The following is a 20,226-nucleotide window of genomic DNA, read 5'->3' as shown; positions in this document are numbered from 1 at the left end:
AATCAACATAGAGATTTAACTTTATCTGTTATTGCTAGGGATCAATAGGTGACTTACGGCCAGCTAGGCTTAACATAACTATATATGTTGTCACTGGAAACAAATAGGTTTTTGACGTTTTACAAAAGTTAGTAATACTAACTAAGATATTAGTAGCTTATTATTTTATTTTCAGTTTTATTCATTTTTAAGTCCAGATCTATGTTGAGGCTAGTTGAGTTGAGTCACTGCACCTGAGCACTTTTACTCTCTATTAACTGCGAGGTTTCTACAAAACCCCTCTTTGCGCCTTGACTGGATTATTGTTTATCACTTCATTAGACTAAGCAATAATTGACCTCAGATCTGCATATCAGATGTTTAGTAAAATCATAAGTCCAAGATTATTTGCATTATTTCATCATATCATATCAATATTTATTGAATTATTTTATTAATAAAATGCATATCGATTGCAATTGAATAAAGCTGATTCAATACGTATGATGTATCTTTAAGATTGCAATTGTGTGGACTATTTTTCTACTCCATCATGTATGGCTAGTATCGGATTACTTTAGCTATGCATAAAGTAGTTATTCGAAGACTTAAGACACACAAATATATATTGCACTGCAACTAAACACTTACTGCTGAGGTATCTAGCGATAAACATACTTATGTATATAAAAGATGTGAAAAAAGAAAACAAATTCGAGCGCCAAAATGAATTTCGCACTTTTTCGCATAATAAATTTTAAGTTGCGCAGCGAAATAAAAAATTATTTTGCATATATAAAAATGGCAGTGGTTCTCGCCGCTTTCAGATACTTTTTTCCTACTGTTTTATGCTGTTGCTGGCTTCTTAGTTCTTTTTTTTTTGTTGCTTTGTGCCTTTGTTATGCGATGTTTCCTGGCAGGCGGTGTGACAAATTCCATTTAAAATTGTTGAGAAAAACTCACGTACCAGCGCTGCTACTGCCACTGCTACTGGAGCAAGTGGAGAAACTGGAGAACTGGAGAAGTTTGGCGGGAGCCAAAGAAATAAGGATGAAAATTTTTTAAATAAATAACATAAAACTTTTTCACAAACCTCAGCTTGATATATATTATATATATATATATTTATACATTTATATATATTTTTTAATGTATAATATATACTTTCTTAGTTTTTTTGTTTTTCTTCTCCTCTAAGTTTTAACTTTTTAATTCATTGTAAGCAAATAATACAAAAGGATATTAAACAAAAAAAAAACAAAAAAAAAAAAACCAAGTTGTGGAAAATACGTAATTTAAATAAAGCATAAGCTTAGGCGTATAAATTTATTTATTTGTCTCCTTTAATGATAATTGAGAAGGTGTAGAAAACGAAGCGAAGCAGTTAAGGATATATACTGTGCTAAGGCATTCCTCTCAAGCAACAACGCCACATCGACATCAAACGCTTCCTCCATCTCCTCCTCCTCCTCCTGCTTTATTCAAATAATTTTGTTGCTTTCGTTTGTTGGTTTAAGTAAATTTTTTTTATTTTATTTTTTTTTTATTTTTTTGCTAACAAACAAATCGAGTTTTTACCCTTTTTCAGTTTTCTTAGCGAAATATTTTCATGTTTGATGCAAAGAAATAAATTAAATAGCATTTAAATGCTTAAAATCGAGTTTATTATGGTTTCTTCATAAAAAAAAACAACTTTTATTGGCCACATTTTCTTTTTTTTTGAATAAATTTTCATTTTAATGAATAATTTTATTTTTCAACAAAATTCGTTATCTGGAAGTTTGCAGCAATTCCTCATCGGTTTTTCTTAGTAACTCGGAGCTTAGCAAGCAATCCAGTCAAGTCAGTCAATGCATGTATGCACATGCATGCACATGCATGTACTTAAATTTATTTATTGCAGTCTTTATAAATATTTAAATGTTATGCAGTTGCATTCATTACGTTTAGTTTATATGCTATAGAGTTAGCCAATTAACTACTAAATGTTTTAAACTATGTATATTCATTAATTTTATAGAGCTGCATATTTTCAATTCAAGCATTGCACTTATTTTTATATCATCAAATATATATGTACATTATACATATCTTATTTGCTCACTTATTTGGCCACAATAATCCATTATCAGGTTTTGGTGTAATACTGCACTCCTCTCCAGGCTTCTCTACTACTTTCGTGCCTTTTGCAGTTCCGTACATTAAATGAGTTTAGTGCTTTATGTTCAAGGTACATTATTATTATATAGAATATAGATTATTAACTTGAATGTTTCACCGAAGACACTAGGTTTTCCAAAGTCAGTTTACTGCAATTACCTTTAACTTACTCCCATTACAATGTTACATTGTTATCTATAGCATGATTATTCCATCAAAAGCTTAGTCTTTCCAAATTTCTTCTTACTCCAACAACTTTCAGCTTACTGCTTACTTGCGTTTTAGCATCTTCAGCTACAACATAATCAATTCACTGTTTTTTTTCAACATCTTTTTACTGTAAAAACCTTCAATTTACTCCATTTACGGTGTTGCATCGCTATCAATAACCCGATTAGTCCATCGAAAGTACGGTCTTATCCCACGTCTTCTTACTCCAACTGTCTTCAATTTAATCTTTTTACGCTATCCCAACTTGATTTTGGAAATGAATAATCTACCGAAAGCATGTTCATTTCCAACGTTTTCTTACTCCAACTGTCTTTAACTTATTCGTTTTGCGCTGTTCCTTCTCCATTTTAAAAATGAGCAATCTAGCGATGATATGGTCTTTTCCAATATCTTATTACTCCAACTGTCTTCAACTTAATCATTTTGCGCTGTTGCTTCTTCATCTTAACAATGACCAATCTAGCGAAGATATGGTCTTTTCCAACGTCTTATATGTAACTCCAACTGCAACTTAATGTTTTAGCGTTGTCCCTTTATCTGTAAAGTGATAATTCTACTAAAAAAATGGTCTTTTCCAACGTCTTCTTACTCCAACTGCCTTCAACTTCATCATTTTGCACTGCTCCTTCTACATCTTAAAAATGACCACTCCAACGAGAATACGTCTTCTTACTCCAAGTTATATTCATTATTCCCTGTGACATCGTCATCTTTAACATGATCAATCCATCCAATTTGTTGAATATTGATTCACTGAATAACACTAATATCATAATAAAATTCTAGGTTGGTTTCTCTGTTTATAGGTAGCATCCAATCACTTCTTAAATTACTGTTCAGAAAAGTTATTCTAAGTCTTCATCCTTTCTACTAGATGGGGTTATACCGGCGATACTGAAAATCCACTTACATATATTGACTCATTATGTTATCGTATAAGAAACTCAGGATTTTAGAAACCATATTGAACCTTTGACAAAGCTTAAAATGCTTTTAAGAGAGATGTTACGAAGTTGACAAAGATCCTCAAAAAAGAAAGCCCGTTTTATAGTATAACTATCTATAAATTATTTAAATCTTTAGATTTACTTTATAGGAATAATAAATCGGCGCATGTACTGGAGAGTAACAGAGTATATGTGAAACACGTTATAGTCCTTTCCACAACTGCGATATGAATGATTAAAAGGGAGATCTTTAAAGACCTTGGCCAATTTTCATACAGATATCGACATATCATTAAAAGGTCGAATAGTTGAACACAAATTTAAATGTTTTAAGCATGTAGTAGTTTTTAATGGCAGATCTAACAATTGTTTAATATCCCACTTGTTAAAAATCTTCTCACGGAAATTATGTTAAATCTTCTTATATATTACAATTGGTATTTAATTGGGGCTACATATTGATTTTTATTTTTAATTCATTTTTCTAACAGTTGTGGCAAAAATCCTTCTCTCATGACAATGTTCATCTAATTATTTATTTCTAAAACAAATTGTTTAAATTTCAAATGTAGTCAAATTTAAAGAGCCTGGAGTTTTTTTAATTTTCATTTAATTATCATTTCATTAAAATAATTGAAATAATTAAATATGTAAACTTGTTGTCAGTTCGTTGAGATAAATGAACAGAAAACCCTAAAATGGCCGCATTTAAATCTAATATTGCGATGAAAAGTCACGTTCTCTATACATAATATGTGCTGATGATGAATATTAACTAAACGTACTGTACGACGTATACATTCAGTGAAGCAGATAAAAGATACTTCACGAAAAATATGTGTGACTGGTTTTTGTGGTGCAGCAATTAAACGCACTTGTTTATGGCTTTCATATTAAATTGTGAAGAATTTCTCCAATAATTCGTACACATTTTGTACTACCGGGCAATAATAATAAAAAATAAAACACATGATCAAAAAACAAATAAACGAAGACAAAGAGCAGAAAACATGATCAATCTGAAATACCAAACAAAATGATCAACATCAGTTTCTGTCCAGTCCACTGGAGTCCAGTGCAGTCCAAGTCCAGTCGATCTTCTTCTCAAATGGTTAAGCGATGGTTAAGTTAGTTAGTCAAACTTTTCAACTCAACTTTTCAGAAAAAAGGTACGACGAGTGTACATTCAAACAAAAACAAAAAAATTGAATATCATCGAAATAAGAAAAAATTTTTAACATAAAAATTTAATTTAAAATAATTCCACAAAAACGTAGCAAAAGAAGGAAATGTTGCAAGCCTACACGTGCAGCAAATGCTGATGATATTTTTTACTTATTTTCTTGTTTTGTCATAAATATAAATTTTTCCTGAAATGATCATCAACGCCGATATAAAACGAACATGTTCATGTAGGTTGAGAGTTGGGATTGTTGTTGCATGTTGCCGTGGCAGCCACAGCCACTTCAGCCACTGCAGCCACTGCATCCAATGCATCCATTGCAGTTGACTGCTGCGATGCACTTGGTTGTTGGTTGGTTACATGACATGGTTGCAATTGCATTGGCTGCCACAATTTAATAAAATGAAATAAAATAAAATAAAATAAAATGAAATGAAATGAAATGAGAGTATAAAATAAATAAATAAACTTAAACAGATAAAGTTAAGTACACCGAAGGCAAGAGATGAAAAGAAGTCGAGATACATTTCATTTTTATGGTTTGCGCAATGTGGTGTAAAGCAAAATGTACAGTTTCTGCGATTGTCTTAACCGAGATCGTTATTTTAAATTGATCATTTTGTGGTCTCTGTATTTAAACGTCGATCTTGTTTGGATTTTTTCTGTTTTTTTTTTTTTTTGTCTTACATATTTTATTATATATCTATAGAAAAAAAATTGTGTTTTTTGTCTATCTTATAGTGTCTATTTTACGTTGTGCTAACGAAAACGTGCACTTTTTGCTCGTGCATTGAAAATAATTGCAGTTTCTAGTGGCAAAATGTTTAAATGGCAGTTAACAAGCGCATTTAATAAAACATTATTTTGTCTTTAATTGAAGTCGAAGTTGGTGAAGCCAAAGTTTGTAAAACCACAGTTTGTGTAGCCAAAATGGAGTGGCAACTCAAAGACTTTTGGAAATGACCAAATGACCAGCAGTCACTGACTGGATTTTCGATATATAAAAATACTATAGCATTCTACATTAAATCGGCAATTAAATATTTCATACTATAATGCCTATTACATATGTACGAGTATTTATTGCTTCGTCAGTTAATCTCTGATTTTTAAATATTTATGAAGTTTAATTTGCCTCAAGTGTAATAACTCAATTTCATAAATATACACATCACGCACACAAACAAACACGCAAATCGAAGGAATTTATCCATATGTAAGAATTATATACAATATTTTATCATATGGTATACCTATGTACGTGTATATATTTATACATTAAACTCCCATAAAATCTGTTATTTAAAGTCATATAAATGTAATTACAAACTGCTTACAAAAATACATTGCGTACTGTGGTCCAGAAAAGTTAATACATCAGTTTTGGTTAATTATTAATGTTTACTTTTATTAATAAATAAAAAATGATTGAAATTTTTATTATAGATATTATAAATAATAAATAAATAATTAAATTAATCATTTACTGTTTCTAAATAATATTTTTAATTTATAATATTTTTTGTCTAACAATATTTTTTTGTACGGAGATTTAAATAAATCCGCAATTTTTCGACTATTTTCAAAACATAACTAAAAAGTACTATAAAGTTTGCTCTATGACAAGAAATCTATTTTGAATAGAAACAAAAAGGCTCATTTAGACAGTTCGCTTATTAAGATTGCTAATAAGAATAATAATGTTCTTTCTTATAAATAGCTCATTAAAAATAAATCAACTAATTACAGGCCAAAAATGTCAAATCCAACCCTTAGAATAAATTTCCCACAAAGAAATTATCAAAATTTTAAATATTTGTCAACTGTTTATGTGAAATTAAACAAACAAGCTAAATTGTTTAATTACGCATATGAACGTAAATTAGTTAAGGCATATGGAAACGACCGAATCTTAATTACATTAACATAATTAGTTTTAGCAGTAGTAAACCACAGTAGTAGAAGTTTTAGTTTTAGATATAAGTCTTCATTCTGAGACATCTGAGGCATCACTTTTGAGTTGCACATATGTTTTGTGGGCGACTGAAAAAGAGTACAGATGATATTTATTAAAATTTAATAACATTATTTTAATCAGTGCAGAGATTATACTGCTTTTGGTGAGAGCAGTCATGTAATTTATCAAATAATGTTTGAAAGAGGTTTCCTAATAAATATTATTTTTAGATTTTGAAAAATATTATTAAAGCCATATAGTGGTTTGACAAGCTTATAGAGAATCCGCATTAGGGAAGACAACAATTATTTAAGATATCATAAGGTAATATGTTTACAATTTTACACGAATAGTTCAGCACGATTAAGTTGCTTTCGAATAAGATGGAACCTTTGCTTACACTAGATTTAAAACAAACATATTTCTTTTTATATATCGAAACCTATTTCTGGGATGCCACGATTTGACATGAGAACAACTTTTTGCGCTGTGCTTTATATGTCGATATGACTGAGTTGTCGATATCTAGTATGTTAAAATTTTACATACTAGTAAAGGGTAGATGTCGCAGTTCTTGTAAGTAAAATCAATGTGAAATGTTTTCAACTTTAAACGCGATCTCGAAAAGTAAGGTATGTTTGCATATAAGCATATGATTTGCAGAAAAAATATTCAATATTGTATATTATTGCTCAAAATAATCATCTGTCAAATTTGAGCACAACAGAAATAAAAATTGTATATTTTATTAAGTTATATTAGCAAAATTTCTCAAAATGACATCCCATGACCTATTCAAAGTTCAAATTCTCAAAACACAAACAGTTAAATAATTAATTAATTAATTAAGTACTTCATTTACATTCCACTGTGCAAGTCAACAAATTTTTCATTCAATTATGCATGTTGCACTGATACATATGCTTGGTTGTACCATAACTTTAGCGTTGCACTGTGCGCACTCATGCACCGTAGTTGTGTTGTGATATTATCGGTTTGAAACTTATCTTGTGCATTTTATTGGCTGCATAACTGCACTGCAAATGTTAAGTTAAATATTATGAGCATTTATTATGTTATAAATTTGGCCTAAAGGTATTAACAAATTTATGCCGACACGCATAAAGTGTAAAAGCATTTAATTCTCATTTTTAATGGTCAATAAATGGAGTTAAAAATAATTTCAAAATAAAATTATTATTAAACAAATAATAAATTATGAAATATTATGAGAAATTAAACGATTTAGGCTTACAGCAAAATTACAATAACAACAAACTGATAAAATATTTATTTTCTTTCTCACTATATCTTTCTCTATCTCAATGACTTGAGGTTATGTAGTAGATCATAGAGATATATATCGTTTAAGTACTTATCAAAATTTTAATTAAAGCTTTGTGTTATTTTATTGTTGATACTCAATCGTATGTGTATAGTTTATATGAAAATTGGCTTAGAGATAATTATATATAGTATATATAAGTGTTATATTATTGTAATATATACTTTATTTAAGATTATAAAAAGTCAACAAGACTTAGTCTCTCATCTAGAATAGAACACTGACCCTTAAATAGTACTTTTCATCAACTCGGAATAGAAGTTATTGCTTTTGAGTCCTTTGTCTTGTTCCAGCAAAAGGCCTGATAATTCAAAAAATTAGGACTCGATGTCTTCTCTCATTTCGAAGGAAGACGACCACTCATATTGATGTAACGTACATAGTTCATGGAGGTAGTATTTAACATTTTAAAATCACCATCATTGTGGATTCACCATCATTGTGGATTCAGATTTATCCGGTCTATGCGGATCTAGGGATACTAACATAACCACAGTCGAAGTCTGAACTAGGGATACTAATCTAATATACTAGGAATACTATTAGGGATACTAATAAATGGTCCAATATTTGAAAATTATATTACTATTTTACTTATTAGCCAAGTTAAAATTCAACACTGAAATTCAGCAATTTTAAGCTGATACTAAGTGTTATAAGGAAAGAAAGTCTATTGTTGATAAAAAAAAACACAAGAGATCTTTATAGGCTGACCACAGTAATTACTAAAGCGGTAAAGTAGCTATAGTAAATCCACTATTGTGACCTATAACGGAGCAAGTGGTCAAAATAGCAATTCCACATAATATTTAATATCGCAGCTACAACCGGACTTGGATATGTAATAGAACGACTTAGTTGAATTTAAAAATAGATTATAAATTTTAGTAAAATCGGGTATTGTAAATATTAAGTCGCACATAAGTCTAACCAGAAGCAGTACTCTTTAAAGTCTACGAGTTATTATTACCTAAAAGTATATACCAAAATTCATAATTTGTTGTTGTCGCCATTTAAATTTATTTATTAATTAAAGGTTTACATTACTAGAATATAAAATTAATTATAATTTTCCATATTTTCTCATTGCAGGTACAAATGGCCTCAGAAGACGTGGTCGCCAAACATACACCCGCTATCAGACACTCGAATTAGAGAAAGAATTCCACACCAATCACTATTTGACCCGCAGACGAAGAATCGAAATGGCCCACGCTCTCTGCCTAACAGAACGACAAATAAAGATCTGGTTCCAGAATAGACGAATGAAATTGAAAAAGGAAATCCAAGCGATCAAGGAACTCAACGAGCAAGAGAAACAAGCGCAGGCGCAAAAGGCAGCAGCAGCAGCCGCAGCAGCGGCGCAAGGGCAGCACATAGGCGATCAAAACTAGGAAAAAATTTCAACACATTATTCTAATAGTAATAATATGATTAATTTTATTAATAATAATTATAACACAAATAAAAGAAACTATTTTAATGCTAATTATATTAGTAATGATACCGAATCGATATACAATAAAAATCTAACAACAAAGAGTGCCGATGGCATTGCAAACTTCAGATACGTATAAATTAAAATTAATTATTTTTAAGTAAAAAACAAAAAAAAAACAAAGAACAAAAAACAAAAACAATGAACAAATATGCAAATAATTGTGACATAAATTAAATAAAATTATAAAAAAAAATTGTATTTAAAATTAAAAAAAAAATTACAAACCCAGAAAAAAATTAAAAATTAAAAAAGAATTTAGAAACATAGAAAGGCTAAATTATTTTTGAACTTTTTTTATGCTTTTCCTTAATTTATTGCTTATAAAGTTTAATTTAAAAAATTTTTCATTTTTCAAAAAAAAAAAAAAATTATAATTAAAATAATAATAAAAAATAAATTTAAATTAATTTCTTGTTTTAAGTGTAACGTGTGCAAAATATTTTAAATTATTGTTGGAAATTTACTGTTGTTAATGATTTTTATTTTATTTTTAAATTAAATTAAAAATTTACCGCTGTAAATTAATTAATAAGTAGTTCGATATTAAATTGTATTATATTTTGTTTAATGTTAAGTTTAAATTTAATTATAGTTTTAAAGAAAAACGAGTTAATTTTTAAGTTTTTTAGTTTTGTTGCAGCCGTTGTTGGGCAGGCAACCGCGCTACTTAAATATTAATTTTAATGAAGTTAAATTGAGATTATAATTAAGGTAATTAATAACAAAAAATACGAAAATTTTAAAAATAAATAAATTATTTTATTGAACAAAGTATAAATGCGCGTTATTATTGTATTAGCTTTAATTTTAATAATAATAAAAATATTTATTGCTATGCAGTTTGAAGTAGTGAAGAGTCTTTAACGAAGATAATTATGATAATGATAATTATTATTTTGTGCTAGAAATGCGCGTGATCTCGTACAATTTAAATTTTAGTACATGAATTAAATCTGACTTCATGAACTTTTTTAAAAAACGAACTATGTGTTTAAGATAATTTTTAGTTTTTATTATTAAAAAAAATTTTTTTCTCTCTGCTATTTTGCTATTTTGTATATTATTTTTTACTTTCTAAATTAATTATTATTATTTGTTTTAACAGCAATGAAATTAACTTAAACTTATGCTAATAAAGTTCGGCTTTAAGTGTTTGTATTATAAATAATTTAAGGTGCAATATTTTTGTGTTTATTAAAAAAAAAAATAAAATAAAAATAAACAGTAAACATACTATAAGAAAAATAACTAAAATACTAATAAATTAAATTAAAAAAGTAAAAGTTAATTTAAAAAACAACTACAATTGTATAGAGAGTGTATTGTGAAGAACAGATTTTGTATAATATCCATATTGCATACATAATGAAAAGAACCAATTCAAGTTCAAATAAAAAACGTCCCAAGAACTAAACTAATATATAAATACATAAAAAAATAGATAAAAATCTTTACACTTTTCAAATTTTTAATACGAGGAAATATTGTTTAAAAGCTTCAAATGTAATTATTTACAAAATTCTAGTATAGAGAAAATGCCATTTAACTTAATTTTATCTAAGTTTTTTTTAATTATCATCAAATACTGCACTTCTTTAAAGTGAATTCTTCAATTGGAACAAATTATTTTTTAATTTATATTGCATTTTTTATAAAACTACAATATAGTATAAAATTATAAGTCATTTCTTTGCTATCAATAATTTTTTATTAATTATGCTCGTTTTAAAAAAATATTATTATTAAATTATTGCATTCTGTAAGGATAGTTTTTTTGGAGGATCAATACTTCTGCAAACATAAAATAAAAAATTTATTATATATAATACTTATATATAATAAATAAAATAAATATATAAATTATTATATATAATACATATACATAGTAATTATTGCATTATAATAGTTCAGAATTGTGCAACAAAAAAATTAATTAAACAATTTATGATAACCATTTTTTAACAATTAATTTTTGGAATATTACATATATTTTTAATTTATCTTAATTTTTCATATTATAACATTAAATATATATATTTCTTTTTTTATTTTTATTCTTTTAGTTTTAATTTTTTTTTGCTTATATTTTTTTCCTATTTTACTTATGTACATTTGCTTATATATATTTTATTTAATAAAAGCTATTATTTTAATTTTTAAAAATAATCAGTTATAATTTTTAAATATTTTATATTTTTTTTTTAATATCTGCTTTGTTAAATATTTTTTTTTGATTTTGGTAATATCGCTAATGTTTGTTTTAGCACAGAATATATTTCACCAAAAATGTTATAGTTATAATTTTATATAAATTTATCTTTTTTATATTATATTTACTTTCTAACACTTTATTTGGTTAATATATATACTGAGTTTGTTTAACAAAGTAATATCACAATTATTTGAAATTGTATACATATAAGAGATTTTTGAATTATAATTCTTATTCTATTATTATTATTCTATTATTCGAAAATTTTTTTTTTATTTTGTATTTTATTTCTTTTGTTTGTTTTTTATTATTGCTCTTTTTTAATTTTTTTTTGTTTATACTACTTTCTTCGGTAAAATTAGTGAGTATTGCAAAAATAATAATATATTAACAAAAATAATATAGTTTCAATTTTATAAGAACTAATTCTGTGTTTAATTACATTATTTAGTTATATTTACTTCAATTAAATTATCTTCAATTTTTTTGATTTCGATGGGACCCTTTATATAAAGATTGCTTTACAGAATCATTATTATAATTTTTTAAAAATTATTATTGATAATTTTTATAATAATATAAATTTATATAAATTATAATTATAAATTTATAATTATTAAATAATTATTTTCATAGTTTTTAAATATCATATTTTTTTTGGTTTTGTTATCTCTTAATAATTGTTTTTAATACAAATTATCATGAATATCTTTAAATAATTTTTATTATTATATTATTTTTATATCTCCTTATATTTTATGAAACAGGATGGATTATCTGATTCACTGTGTCTTCAGGCTATTAATAATAATATTTTTTTGTTTTAATTTAAACAAAATTTGTTTAACAAAATCTTTTTAAAATTGTATATAATTGACACTAAAATCTTTATTTAAAATATATGTATTTTTTTTATTATATATAATTTTTAATTTTTATCAGTTATATTGCTAGGAATCTGAATTAATTTATGATATTAATTTAATTTAATTTATGAATCATGATTTATGATCAATTTTTGATTATGATTAACTGAATTTATGATTTATAATATAAATGTAAATTATAAATTATATTATAAATAATTGCTGTTTTAATTAAAGTTGTATATTATGGATTTCTAAATCATTTTTTTAATATTATGTTTTTTATAAACTAATTTTTAGTTGGTAAGAATTAAATTACTGCTAATTGCTATTATATGATAATAAATTATTAATAATTATTTAATTTGGTAGCCATTATAACTAAATTGTTGGATAGATAAAAATTCATTTAATTGTTGCCATATTATATTATTAAATTTAATTAACAAGTAAATAAAAAGTTTATTCGGGGTATTTACTCTCTTTATGTATTACGTCCAGAACTTTATATATCTCTAAAGATATCGTTGTGCTACGTGTCAAAATAATAATTAATAATTAATAATATGTTCTTGTTTCAAAAAAATTAAGTTAATTAAATAATACTATGTTAATAAGATTCTAACATCGTTTCCTAAATTTTAGTACATATATAGATTTTTTAATAGATTGCAGAAGTATTATTCTCCTTTCGTATATCACAATATTTATATTTATTGAAGAGAAAAGAAAATATAAAAAATTTAAATATTTTTTAACTGATTTAAAAACGGAAGATAAATGATTTCTTATTAAGTTTATTAAATATGATTTAACAGAATTATTTGGTTCCTCCAACAAAACCGTTCATTAGTTAACATAATTCGTTTTGAAATATTATTTTTAGTTTATTTTTAATCAAATTTTATATAAAAAATTTGTCGAAATTGAATTTAAACCAGTGTCAAAAAAAAAAAAAATTTCTACAGTGAAGTGAGTTTTAAAACTTTATTTTTAATAAAATAAATTTATTAAATTTTTTTTCTAATCTAATTGATTTCAAAACAAATATTTTTTTTTGTGTGATTAAAAATACTTCAATATTTTGTTGGGTTTTTTTTATAATATAGTGAATTTAATATAAGCTATTAATTATTAAATTTTTTTAATACTTTTTTACAAAATTTTTATTCAATTTAAAAGATTGCTATATATTTTCGATTAAACCAAAAAATTCAAAAGAATATTAATTAATGCAATAAAAATGAACAAAATTTTTTCATTTATTTTTTTATTATTTTAAAAATTAATTTTGATATTCATATATGGCGTTTTCTACACTCATACACTTAATACGCAAATGGCTATTTCAAACATTAAAAAAAATTAGTTTACTTTAATTAAAAATGTTTATAATTAAAATCTTAAAAATAAAATAAATAATAAATATTTTCTGTAAAAATTGTACGGCATACATTGGAAGTATACTTTTAGATGTAATAAAAAAAATATTGTTTGTATATTAAAATTAAAAAATAACATAAATTTTAAAACAAAATATTTAATGAAAAAAAATAAAACAAGAAAAAAACTTACAAAAGCTATATACAAAAATTGTTTAATTTAAAATAAAAAAAATTAGGCTTAATTAAAAACAAAAACAATATAAAAAAGATATTGACAACAAACTTTGTGCAAAGAATGTATACGTAAATAGTATTTAAGATTTTAAAGATAAATAATTATTTAGTTATACAAAAACTAAAGTAAAATAAATATATAAATAAGAACAAAAAAGAAAAAGAAATAAAAAATAATTAGAAAAACAAACTGACGAAAGCAACAAAATACGTAAAAAAGTGCATATAAATTAAGTGTAATAAAGAAGATTTGAAATTATATTAAAAAAATAAAACAAAAAAAAACAAAAGTTGATATGTGAAACTAAATACGTAAAAAAAACAATAATTATAATATTTATAAAAATAAATAACTTTAAGTATATTTTCAATAAATAAAAACTTTACTGTGCATATTGGCTTTTAAATAGAACCCATCTCAACTCTAATTAATTTATTTATTAAAAAAAATATAATTATTAACTTACAAACATTTTTAAAATAAATACTCTACTTTTTTGTTATTATTTAACAAATAATTTTTAAAAAATAAATAATATTTTAAGATACTTGAGAGATGAATGTTTTTCAACATTAACCAAAAAAGATATATAAGTAAATTATTTTAGAGAGAGAATACATATTTTGAATTGAATTTGTTTTTTTTTCTTTTTAATTATGTAAAACTCAAATTTAACTTTAAATAATTATAAAATAATTAATATTTTTAAATCTATTGATACTATCTTAATAATTCCTAACAAGAATAGTTTAATTTTTTCTAGACGTAAGTTGTAAAATATGAATATGAAATTAAAACAGATACATGGAATTATATATACATATATATATATATATATTCATAAATATATATATAGACATAAAAATAAAAATAATATTAATAATACAAAAAAATAAACAAAACAAAAATACGTAAATGTTTAAATGGAACTCGTAATTTAATTCATTTGCTAAGGATATAAAAATAAATAAAACTACCACAAAATGGTGAATTATTAAAAAATAAAAACAACAAATCCTTTTTTTATTTTATTGGCTAAGGCGGTGTTGCATAGAAAACAGTTCAACACTTCAAAAATAATCAAAAAATATGACGAATTGGATCGTCAATAAGCTAGTAAGCCCCTTTGATAGTAACGTTGGAAAACACGATTTACTGAAGTTTTGTTCTCGAGAAGACCCGAAATGGATTCATCTCATACAATAGTCCGCAGTCTTTTAAAAATCGATATTATTTTAGATACTTTAATCATCTTGCTGTATATAATGTGCACTTTTAGGTACTTAGAAACAAAATTTAGTTAACCGCAAATCTAATTAAGAAGGCATAAGTTTTATAAGATAGTGGTGAGACCTAAGCAATAAATTGGCCATGATTACAATTTCCCAGGCGGAGAGATTACATAAAGTATTTCCGCAGAGTCAACTATTTTGAACAGCTTCTTCCTTTATGCTATATGTCGCTATATCTTAGTTCTTGAGATATCGAGGTTTAAAGCAATGAATTACCAAAATATACTATACGCGCCACACAGCGTCAACTAGTATTCGTACATGGAATTTCTACAAATATGTTAATATGTAGCGTAGCAGAAAAATTTGGTCTTAATAGCTGTCTATAAAAAAATCTGTTGGCAAAGAAGAATACTCTCGAAATCCTACTAAGCTCTGAAAGGAAATTGATATCTTATCGAACTACGGCAAAACTATTAAACTAACAAATTTGAATGGAAACATGTCATCCTATCACATGTTATGAGAATCATCTCAAAATTATAAGTTCTAAGTTCCTAGCAATTTATATAATAGAAAGGTTTTGGAATTTTTTCTTAATTATATTATGATGACTCTTCAAGCACACAATAAGTTTAACATACTTGTTACGTATTACTGGAACATATTAAGTCTTGAATGATTAACGTGGTCACCTGCAGTGATGGCTTGAAACCATAGGGTTCTTAGCATTCGAATCGGTATAAAGTCCACATCAACACCACTTTGAAACAATATTCGAATATTCGATCAAGTGCCCATATAAATAAAGTCTCTGGACGTGATTATCTTATATGTAATGAGCAAGATCTACTATTAATGCTTTTTCTTTGGATAACTACACCTATTTGGATATTCAACTTTAAAATGTGGACTGTACCACAAAATACAAAAAATTTTGGTTGTAGAGCTTTAAACTCATATTTAATTACATTGTTCATAAATTATTTTTATAAAAATGTGAAAAATAATTAATTAAATTAAAAAATGTTAATATATTTGTGCTATCATTTTTCCAAAAAATATATAAATCCAACAATAAAACTAAAACGTTTTCACTGCAATATCGTATTATTAATAAAACGGTCTTTTACTGTACGGTCTACATAGTCTCTGTTTCTTGTGGAATGTGTGGAAGTCTTCCAGAATACACAGCATTCGATAAAAATTTATCAAAGTTTTCACCCTTTGTCTATTCTACACTAGAGGGCTCTACTGCCTAAATTGGAAGAATAATAACAACCATTAAAATGAATTTTGATATTAATTAATATCGGTTATTTAGAATTTTATTATAAAACACATAAAATGAAACAAAAAAGATTCAGAATTAAATATTATAAATTAAAATTTAATTGTCTTTTTTTCGATTAGTACAACATATGCGATACAATAATATAACGTCTTGTTGCTATTACGAACATTTCAATGTTCTTATAATATTTAAATAAAGTAGTATATAAAATGGTTATGTTCTCATTTTAATATCTAAATAAGATAATATAGAAAATACACTGTTGTAGTATAAAAAGTTGAATATCATTCTGATTATTGATATTATAATATAATATGATTGAAGTCCATATTATAGAATGATAACCGAACTATTTGATGCAAAATGAATATCCAAACAATTGGAACTATATGATATAAAAAGGATAATCCAGCATTCTAAATAAATTGATTTTTTCCAGTTATTTAATATATATACGGACACCACCTAGTTCGAATAATAGGAATATTGTAGTATTACGAGCTCATCATTAACTTTCTCTTGTTCAACGGCTAGTATGTTTGCATTTTGACCAATCGAACCTTTTCATTAAATTTTTTCAATCGAACCTTTTCATCATATTTTTAAATGGGTTTTGTATGAAAAATCTCTTATTGTTGCATATTTCAAATTAAGTACAATAGTTAAAGTGCCAGTTTGAAAATGCTAAAATTATATCTGTTTAAATTTGAAATATTACTTCAGTGGCCAATATCGAACACTTAAGCGTTACTTAAGTGAAGTGTGAATTGTAATATCGAGTCTGAATATAGCGTCAATTTGAACTTTGTAATCAGAGTATGTGAGTTTTAAGCGCTTCTTCGCCATCTAGTGAGCGAAAGCACGAAAACACAATTCAAAAAGAAAAATTGAGATTTTAAACAAAAAATACTGCATACTTTCAAGCGCAAATACATTATAAACCTGCGCACACAGATGCGCTACGATATTGCACAATATCGTAAGCTTGAAGTTAACGATAAAAATGAAGGGATGCCACCAGATGCTGTGATTTAAATCAAAAAAACAACGTTTAATAAATAAATAAAATTTTTTTTATCCATTTTTTTAAAAAAGTACAAAGCTTCGGTCAACAAAACCAGTCAAACTTATAAACTATTTATAAAAATGTTATGAAATTTTGACTTGCAACATGCATACTCCCAACAAATTATATGGATTGGTTAATAATATCGCTATGTATAGTGTTGCCATACCAAAACAAAAATTAGTTGACACTTATTGCTGTAGAATAACCTTTGATTTTATTGAATATCGACAGAGTCTTATTCTGAATTAAAATTTAGTTCAATGGAATTCTTCTTTGATTCTAATTTTCCATCTAAATCGATAGAAGGGACTTCACTTTTACAATTAATGGACTTAAATTTTTTGTAACTTGTTTGGCCTTCAAATGAGTGACAGCTTTCCATAGTCCTTCATCTTGTCCGTATCACGACAACAAATTGTTCTTACAGTAGTTGGAGCTAAACCCCGAATTATTGTGTGAGACGATATAATTGGGTTAGAAAGTATAGAAAAGTACATACTCTGTAAATGAGTTGTTGAATTATTCTATATTCTTAGCAGAAAGGGACAAAGCAGAGGAAGAAGAAAAACAAAAGAATGTTAAAAATAATGATAAATGCTGAGGTAAGTATAGTTTTGATTTAAAACTGGGTGGTTTGATCTTTTTAGTCGTGAGTGTCAAGCCACAAAAGCAAGTTTTCTGGTTAAGGAGTTAACGTATATAGTGTATATAGTGTCTCAACGTATTTATGTCCAACTTTTTGAAATTCTGACTTCGTTAGACATAATTCAAGATTTTTATAGATATTCTCATTTCATTTATAACTCGTGTTTGTAACTGAGGTTTAAATTACCATCTATTGTTTAACACTGACTGTTCGATGATTATCATTATTAATTATCCATTCTCCATTACTAATTATCCATTATCAGGTAGAGCAGTCTTCAAATTTTAAACCAATTGTTCAAAGTTCGCATAATGTTCAGGTAGCCCCAGTCTACCCCTGAAAAATATTATTCGAGGTAACCATTTCATTACTACTATAATTTGTGAATAAAATCTTTTATATTTGCAAACTGAAAATAATTAGTAAAGATATAGTAAATAAGAAATTTGGAACTTAGGAAAATGTGTGTAGGGTAATAAAGCAACAGTTAAAACAAGCCTTATATATTGAATTTAATATTTAATATTTAATAACTTCAAATTTCCGCCAGAATTATGTATTCAATCATACACAGTTTTTCTATTAATATAGATGATATGTTTTAATGCGAAACAATTTTGTTAGTCACTAGATCGCTTTTGGAGTGCTTGGTCAACCATTAAGTTCTCTGTTATCTGATTTGAACGATTTCCCGTTGTGTTTATTGCGAGCATTTAATTTAAGTTTTTTAATTTTTTTTTACTTCAAGTAGAAAATAACACTCATTATTATTGTATTTTTATATACATTAAATTTTAAAAAATATTCAAGTCATATACAGAAGTCACCTTCTACCAAGTGCTTTTATGAAATCACTTATTACGTTTCACTTTTACATAAAAAAAAATCTAGTACAAACTTTAACTAATTATTAATTTCGATAACTTGAAGGTAGACTTTAACATCGGCCTTCCAATCGTTGTAGGCTCCAACTATTATTTTTATTAGATAGTCACCAGTCGGTAAGGGCGCATATTTCAGATGTGAATCTTTCACAACAAAATTCTTCACAATAATGTCGTGCTAAATAAAGAAAAAATAAAGAAGAAAATGATAAAACACATATGAGTAAGTAAAATGATATCTGAGGATATCTTACATTATAAGGACATGTGTGATTGATGTTTGAGCTCTTAGTAAAACTATTCAAAACAATATTGAGCACCGGGAAACGTTTCCTATTAGCCATAAATTCACAAAAATCTGCTGTGATGTTATAAAGAAATGGACGATAGCCACTTGCTTTCTTGAAAAGATTTACATTAACCTTTAAGTTAAAGTTTAGATATATTCATTATAAAAAAAATTAAATCAGAAATAAGTGTGTCTAAACTTACGCTGACATTATTTACAGGAACCTGATGAAGCACGACATGTAGGTTGAGCGCCACTATACCGCGTTGAATAATTTTCAGACGACAGTCATTGAAAGAAGCGAATGGCCTATCGAACTCTACACATTTTATGTTGGTAAGCTTAACAGCTGCTTCTACACAAACTCCATTTAAGGTTATCACATCTACTATTGCTACATAGAAGAGAATCGATCGTGCAAGACCCATGTACTCCGAAGTCATGGTAGAAAATGACTAAATGGAAAATATTTTCAAATTGTTGAAACACGTTTTAAAATAAGTGATCAATTATTTTAAGCATTTTAAATCTCATTAAAATATTATTAATAATTCCAATTGAATGCTGTTATTTTCAATAAAGTAAAAAGAAAATTAAATTTTATTTTCGGCATGATCGGTTTCAGTAAATTTCAGTTAATTCAGTTTATGATTCATTAAGTTAGCTTATTCGACTTAATAAATAATATGTATAAATTATTATATATATTTCACATATAAACTATTCTATATATAATATAAATAATTTAATTATATATTATTTGCTTTATGTATTCATATATAAAATTCTAATTTTCCTCGTTGTGGCAACA

The 20,226-nt window shown here is 25.8% G+C and overlaps 2 protein-coding genes across 2 annotated transcripts in view; one reads left to right on the top strand and one right to left on the bottom strand.

The window, feature by feature from the left end:
• The window catches only part of LOC119677054 (homeobox protein abdominal-A homolog), a 36,044-nt gene extending 26,625 nt beyond the window's left edge, over positions 1–9,419 (top strand). Inside the window, exon 2 of the mRNA XM_038088323.1 lies at positions 8,839–9,419. Coding sequence (XP_037944251.1) covers positions 8,839–9,196 — 358 coding nt within the window. The 3' untranslated portion in view covers positions 9,197–9,419. The remainder of the gene's footprint in view (positions 1–8,838) is intronic.
• Positions 9,420–19,145: 9,726 nt separating this feature from the next.
• On the bottom strand, positions 19,146–19,858 carry LOC119677053. Its single transcript, XM_038088322.1, has 3 exons — positions 19,619–19,858; positions 19,381–19,548; positions 19,146–19,304 (listed from the first exon to the last, which is right to left on the bottom strand). Exons 1-3 carry the CDS (start codon positions 19,856–19,858, stop codon positions 19,146–19,148), a joined length of 567 nt encoding a protein of 188 aa, XP_037944250.1.
• Positions 19,859–20,226: the final 368 nt, after the last annotated feature.

This window comes from Teleopsis dalmanni, chromosome 2 (genome assembly GCF_002237135.1).
Source record: "Teleopsis dalmanni isolate 2A chromosome 2, ASM223713v2, whole genome shotgun sequence".
Taxonomy (NCBI): Eukaryota; Metazoa; Arthropoda; class Insecta; order Diptera; family Diopsidae; genus Teleopsis; species Teleopsis dalmanni.
This window is presented reverse-complemented; position numbering and strand designations above follow the sequence as displayed.